Genomic DNA, 7,300 nt, shown 5'->3' with positions numbered 1-7,300 from the left:
CTCAATCCCTGATACCTTCACTTCGTCTCCGCCCATTGTTTTCCCTCAAACCCGAACCTCAGCTCTGATACCAGTTGTTATGAAAAAACCGATGACAACAAGACAAGTAATCACGTACAACATAATATTTTACGCTGTTCGGCAAATTGCCTACGTCCACGGGAGCTGCAGAGGATTTTTATTCAAATGAGAGGAATCACAATACAATAGAGAGTCTCAGACCCTCTCTGTTCTGCAACGTCAACAAGCTTCCGACAGTGGCGACATAGTCCCGAGCTACTCTCTTCCGGCAGCAGAGCTGAGTTCCGAGTTCCTCTCTTTCGACAACAGCGCCGAGTCTCAGAGCTCCTCTCTTCTAGCAACAATGCTGAGTTCTGAGCTCCTCTCTTCCAACAGCAGCGTTGAGTCTCAGAGCTCACTCTATTTTTTCACTCGCTTTCTATAAGTTCCGAGACTTACCCTCTTCCGATAGCAGCGTCATGAGAAGCCTCCTCTCTTCTCGGCAACAGCGACGCTTCTCGAGCCTTCTCGAGCTCTCTCCCTCTTCCGTATCTGAGTCCCCAGCTTACTTTGTTTTTTGCTCCCTCTCTGTAGTCCCGAAGAGAAAAAAAAATCAACCGAAATGAAAAGCCCTTCATTTCATTGATTGAGTACAGTACACACTACAGGGACAAAGAATAGTCCTCTGGGTCCCTTGGGCCCATCTCTCTCACAATGGCCCATTACTTACTGATATCCCCGCCTGGGGAGGGTTGGGCCTGTTGTGATTCTGATACACGATGCTTCACAACTCGGGAAAGTGAAGTAACGAACGAATAAAGCGGATGAGATGCCAAAATCGGAGTCTATGGCATAAGTGGGAACTGTCCGCATTGCCGTACAATTTTTCTTTAATTGAAGACCGTGCACTCGGGATTAATTTTAAGTAAAAATTATATATAATTTTATTTATAATTATTTAATATTTTTTATACAAAATTTTAAATATACATTAGAGCTTTAATCCAAGTTAAAATTTTTGGATTCACTCGGGCTCAACTTGAGTTCTCGATTGAGTTACAAATATTCAAATCAAACCGCAGGTTCAAACTCTATTGGATGCCACCCCTAGCTGGAGAAACGAAAGCTCAAGACAACAGTAATTTCAGAGTGAAACATAGCTTACCGTGGAATGTCTGCTTTACTGTCCTTTACCATAACCATTACTGATTCATCACGAAAGTTCCCAGCACATTCTCGTTTTCAATTTCGAATTTGACCAGGATGTCGCTGCGGCGACATTGTCAAATTGCAGATGCCGTGTGGATCCATCTCATTCAAACTCATGGATTCATCACTTAATTTTATCTGAATGTTACCAGATCATGTCCACTGTAAAAGTTCAGTGCAGGGTGTAAAGCTGGTTGATTTGCTAAATATATTTTGAAACGAAGTTCATTTGCACGTTATAGCAATCTGAAAAGCCAGGGATACGGAGCCAAAAAAACAACAGTAACAGCAAAGATAGTCAATTTTGTCTTTGTTAAATAAATTCCTCAAAGACAGAAACTTCACTAACATTTCATCCACACTAGATAAGCAAGTAGTCAGAAAAGAATGATAGCAGAAAAATACAAAGCACCCACCATATTCATCATCCCCATTAACGATCCGTTCCTCCCCAGGCCACAACCCCATTCTGTTGCTCTCTATCTACAGTTAAATATTATCTCCCTAAGAACCACAGCAGGCTGACTTCTCAGGAGCTTTACCATCCCCAACTGCCTGGTCAGGCTTGTTAATCTTGATCGTCTGAGGCTGCAACCATGAAACAAATAAGTTCCATTAATAGTCGGTTTTAATCAATAGCCTTTTTTAAATGAAGTAAACCAGTGTCCACTAAACTGTATCAAGACACACTGATCCCATGGTTAGACACTGGATGCGGTTAAACATTCTCAAAAATCTCACCACTTGGGTATTACTGGCCGTCAACCATTTAGATGCTAATAGTTAAGTACATAGCTAAGGTCGAAAAGCAACGTCGATGAAGACGTATAGGTGCACTATTACGTGGCAGGGATTGCAATTTTCCATGAATTTCCCATTTGTCACTCAACGACGAAACTTCACTTATTTTATTTTTTGGGGATCGGCGAATTAGTATTCTTTTCCAGGGATAGAACTATCAATCATCTGGGACTAGGTTCTCATGCTACACACCAGTAATTCAAGAAAGCCAGACAGCTGCTAAGGACATCCAAACACCAGCAGTCCCGAAAATCTGAGTCTATACATAGAAGCTTAATTACCTCAGCTTTGGAGTCGGTTTCTGCAAGCCTCTGTTTAATATCCCTTGCTATGGAAAAGAAGACCTGCTCCACATTTAAGTTTGTCTTTGCACTCTGCAATCATAAACATAATTTAACAACTAGGCAAATTATTGTTGGTACAATCATGGCTGGCCTAGTAATGGATAATTGATGAAAACGCTACTTACAGTTTCAAAAAATTTGATGCCATACTCATCAGCAAGTGCCTGACCCTTCGATGTAGGTACAGCCTGGAAAGACAATTATTGCCTTAGTAAGAAGGAAGAAACAAAGCAAAAGATGGAGAGAACTACCCCAGGTAGAGCCTCAATTAATCAACAAAAAGGAAAGGAGTCACCCCAGGTGGAGCCACTTACCCTCTTGCTCTCATCCATGTCAGCCTTGTTCCCCACCAGTATCTTGTTAACATTATCCGATGCATGCTGTTCAATATTGCGAATCCAGTTCCTTATATCTAAAATAAAATGAAGTCAATGTGTCATGGAGGAGAGATAGAGGGTTCTCAAAACTTCAAAAGATTAAAAGGGAAATAATACTGTTGAAGGATGATTCATCCGTAACATCGTAAACCAATAGAATCCCCATAGCTCCACGATAGTATGCTGCAAAATTATGCAATAAGCGTTATAAAAGATGATAGACGACCAGAACAAAAACCAGAGAAAAGAGGCACAAATCAAGAAAATAAAACTACCTGTAGTTATAGTGCGGAAGCGTTCCTGACCAGCAGTGTCCCAAATTTGCAGCTTGATTCTTTTTCCATCAAGTTCAATGGTTCTTATCTTAAAATCAATTCTGCATAAAGATATAAAATCTTGTAATACAATTATATAAATGAGAATAAATAATCTGGAGGGATATGGAAATATCCAGACAACACACCCAATGGTAGTAATAAAACTGGTGGTGAAGGACCCATCTGAGAACCTGAGCAGAAGGCAACTCTTACCAACACCTATAAAAACCATCACACTAAAATGTCAAAGTGTGTTCCAGAAAACACATGCTCAGTAAGAGGAGTAAAATTGCTGCTGGGAATCTAACAACCCATAAAAAGCAGAAACATTACAGTTTAAAAAACAACCAGCCAAAGAATAGTAAGCAGTGTCAATTTCAACATACATGTGGAGGAAATGCTAGATAATCTAAGCTAGGTGTGTAACTCCAACTAAATCAACCATCTCATATAGGAATAAATGGATTAAAATATTCCAGCTGTCTCGGATGTCTCAAAATTGTTGTATCTCTGGAGCCTATCATGCAATGAAAGTTCTGATGCATTAGAGACTACAATGAATCCTTCACCTCAGTGTTCAAGTCAAACACAAGCAGATGCAAAACGTTTCAAGGCAAAGCATGTAGTAAGCAATCCATGACATGGGTGTTCAGGACATAATGTATAGCTATGAGAGAGAAAGGGGGAGGGAGGCTGGACTCAAATTCGGCTGCACCCAACTTTTTTTTTCTTATAAAATTACTTTATTTGCAAGAATGGATTTTATTTTAATATATTCATAATGATGCCGATATCTTAACGTTATAACTAACATGCAGAAAAATCTCAAATGAACATCAATAATGAATACATACAATAAGAAATAAATGTAGAATAAGATAAAACTCATGCTTTAAGTCTTTCGATTACAATTTTATGATTAAATTAAAAATTAGATGCATCTAGCTTAGATAGACTTACTTCATACCAATGTTATAAAACCCAACCCAGTGAGGTGATTGGGTCCAGTTCAACCTAGTTCAACTGGGTGTTTTAACCGCTGGTTGAATTGGTGCTGATGTCACAATTATGTCAGCATTTAAAAAAAAATATCGATCTCCAACTTACAGAGGAAGAGCGGGAAGACTGGTCTGACCTAGACCAAGTTTTACGCGGTTCACCAGTTAAAACGGAAAAATCTGCTGGGTTGGCCAGTTTTCACCCTCCCCAGAGTTCTGCATATATTGACCAGGACAAAGGAGTGGTCCAATTGAACGTGGGTAAACTGGCCAGTCTGGTCCGGGTTTTATAACACTGGTTCCTACTCTTTTTTCCATTTTATATATTTCACAACAAGCAACGCAACCTAACCAATAACAACTTTGTAAAGACAATGCAAATGAATGAGACAACAAGAAATCAGTAACAAAATGTCAAGGTTTTAAGTTTAAAATCTTCTATCAAAATAAAAGAAGGTGGCAGGGAACAACTTCTTTTTGAAATGGAGGTGCATTTCCAATAAAAATTTGAGTTAACAACTTCACGGTGTATCTCTTATAAACCCTTGAGTTCACAACTCCATGAAGATGAATCTCCAATAAACCCTTGGGTGCCAGTATCTCAAGAAAAGTAATGCCTCATAAAAAATTAAAATAGCTGAAAAAATGACAATATTCCTCACATTTTTGGGATTTTTTTGAAGAATCCATCTCCATACAAAGGCATTAGAAACCTAATTATGCATGGAAAAGAAACTCTCTCTTAGTCAGTGTATCAACTAGTCAGCTCTCATCATTTAGCTGCCTCAAGCACATCCACATTCCTCTTCTAATTATTCCTTTCTGCCTCCCATTATGCTTTTATGGCAGTAGATATTTCTGCCTATTGAACTACGATTCCTGGCTTAAATAAGCTAAAATTAATGAGGAAAGAGCACAAAAGCATTACACTTGCCTAATAATCAAAATCTCTAGGGTATACTCTCAATAAAAACAAAACAATCTTTATGGTATGACAAGCATGGTGGAAAAACAAAACTATATATTCGCCAAATAACAGGAAAAATAAAACATATATAACAAGTACCAATTATTTTGATCAAACACCAGGATATGAGAACTAGAAACAAATATCAGATTAGAACATAGAGAGAGAGAGAGAGAGAGAGAGAGAAAAAAAAAAACAAAAAGAGAGGAAAAAGAACAAAAGAAAACAAGCTACCATGCAAGTAAGTTTCCAGGAAAGAACATCACGTAGGTCTTTCACTCTTTGGTGGTTAAGAAATAAGGCACATTAGTTAACAAACATTCTTTACCAGATTTAGAAAGTTTGCACAACAAATAAAAACGGTTGTGAAATATCACCGGGTTTTCTATGATAAAAAATGTTTAATTGTTTTCCATAATTTGCATAGCTTTCTGCTAGACAAGAGAAGGATCCCTAACAAAGAGAATGTGGCAACCACTAGGTAAACTGCAAAGGACCGGCTAACAAAAATACACGAATCTCTCCTACTGCCAAACACTAGAAAAATAGGCGCAACCACCACCACACTAATCCTTCAAAGATAGAAAGCAAAATAAACAGAAAAACCCCGTGGCACTAGGGAGAAGGACATGCTTCCACTCCAAATGAAACATTGGGTGCCTAGCAACTCCTTCCGCGCTTTAGGCCCCCTCATGTCATCACTTCACCGACTTCCTCATATGAAACTATACGGACAGATCAAGGATAAGCTCGATTTGAACACAAACACTCTTCAATGGACAAATTGTCTTTCATATGACATCCAATTAATTTCAAACTGTATAATTTATGAAAATTAAATAGATCAATCAAATGCACACCTCGGCAAGCGAAATCTAAGCCAAACAAGTAGATCAGAAAGGTACAGGTTGCACTTGACGCAAACAACGCCCGAATCCCGATCCTTAAATAAATAGATAAGAAATGGAGCCTGGGAGCTCGAATCACTCACCGCTGTCGCCGATCAGAAGAAGCTTGATGAGATAATCGTAGTCAGCTCGAGCCCTGGCTGGTGGAGCGGCCATGGAAGAAGGAAAAAGAAACCCTAAGAAGAGAGGGAGAGAAGAAGGTGACACGGGGAGAGAAACTGTCTCAACGTCGAAGATGGGAAGAAATGATATGATTCAGGACAATACCATTAAAAGAGACACAAATTAACCAACCGAAAAATAAATTCATACCTCAGGAAGAGAAAGAGATCTGAGGCGGAGGCGTCTGAGAGACGTCAGCAATGGCCGGCCCCGGCCGTTGAAGATTTGAAGAGAGAGAGAGAGGGGGGGGGGGGGGGGGGGGAGGGACAGAGAGAGAGAGGGAAAAGAGGAAAGAAAGGAGAGGGCGTGGGGGTTGCTTTTTCTTAAGAACCTTGCTCGGTTCTCTGCCGGATCCAGCTTAGCATAGGTGCGTAGTGTTCCCCCTCCCCCGGAGGTTAAGATCTCCGCGCATTTTATCGCTACGCTCGGGACATGTTGCGCCTCTCGCGTATCCTTAACCCGACGCCTCCATTCGGATCTCCCGTTCTCCAATCTCAATCGGCCACCCGGGCCAACTAAAAGCGGCGAGCTCCATTGATTAAAAAAAGGAAGATCTGGACCGTCCAATAATGGGGCCCACAACTAGGCTTTACATCATTTTATTGTTTTTTCTATATATATTAAATATAATATAAGAAGAAATCAAAACCTATGGAGAGAAGGAAGAGAATAATTGGGTACCCATATATGATATCATGAATTTCATATTACATGAACTACTATATAAAACAACATAACTAATAACCCACTATGTTAGTTGACACATTTTTATTCAATAATTCCTGATTAGGCTTAAGTGGGAGAGTCTCTGGCTACACTACTAAAAGCAATTAGTGTTGAGGAAACGGCCACTCGCTACTAATGTTTTCGAGTCAATCGTATTGGAGATACTCTGTTTCCTTCTTTTGTGGTTTACAATAGTTCATCTCTCCTATGGAAATACTCTTCTTGTTAGGCTAATAATTAAGAAAATTATGTATTTTTTTATATGAGTAACACATTTTAATAATTTAATACATGTAAGTTTATATGTTACATGTTTGTCTTCTTATGTGATTCACCAAAAAAAAATTGAATAGAATATAGAGACAATTGGACCATATGTATCAAACACATATAGGTGCCCCATTATTAGCCAATATATAGGTAAAAAAATTGACTCTTTATATTAGAGAAGTTACTCTCTTCAAAAAGAAGAATTTAAAAAAAATACAGTT

At 39.0% G+C, this 7,300-nt stretch overlaps 1 protein-coding gene across 1 annotated transcript; it reads right to left on the bottom strand.

Annotated features, from left to right (window-relative positions):
* Positions 1 to 1,492: 1,492 nt before the first annotated feature.
* On the bottom strand, positions 1,493 to 6,339 carry LOC137966645 (ras-related protein RABE1c-like). Its single transcript, XM_068813330.1, has 9 exons — positions 6,234 to 6,339; positions 6,005 to 6,097; positions 3,195 to 3,267; positions 3,007 to 3,107; positions 2,849 to 2,914; positions 2,669 to 2,766; positions 2,480 to 2,542; positions 2,292 to 2,384; positions 1,493 to 1,797 (listed from the first exon to the last, which is right to left on the bottom strand). Exons 2-9 carry the CDS (start codon positions 6,075 to 6,077, stop codon positions 1,714 to 1,716), a joined length of 651 nt encoding a protein of 216 aa, XP_068669431.1. The 5' UTR covers positions 6,078 to 6,097; positions 6,234 to 6,339; the 3' UTR covers positions 1,493 to 1,713.
* Positions 6,340 to 7,300: the final 961 nt, after the last annotated feature.

The sequence above is a fragment of the Aristolochia californica genome, unplaced genomic scaffold, assembly GCF_029961685.1.
Source record: "Aristolochia californica isolate CCGP_79_NKW_82.1479 unplaced genomic scaffold, dmAriCali1.0.hap1 SCAF_5, whole genome shotgun sequence".
In the NCBI taxonomy this organism is placed as follows: Eukaryota; Viridiplantae; Streptophyta; class Magnoliopsida; order Piperales; family Aristolochiaceae; genus Aristolochia; species Aristolochia californica.
The sequence above is the reverse complement of the archived record's forward strand: the minus strand, read 5'-3'. Positions and strand labels throughout refer to the sequence as shown.

Bases quoted from the DNA above. Each gene is read 5' to 3' on its own strand.
- LOC137966645 (XM_068813330.1), bottom strand. From the start codon at position 6,077: ATGGCCGCTCCACCAGCCAGGGCTCGAGCTGACTACGATTATCTCATC. The intron at 2,543-2,668 runs GTAAGTGGCTCC...TTGTCTTTCCAG, and splicing joins ACATGGATGAGAGCAAGAGG to GCTGTACCTACATCGAAGGG. The intron at 2,385-2,479 runs GTAAGTAGCGTT...TTATGATTGCAG, and splicing joins GCATCAAATTTTTTGAAACT to AGTGCAAAGACAAACTTAAA.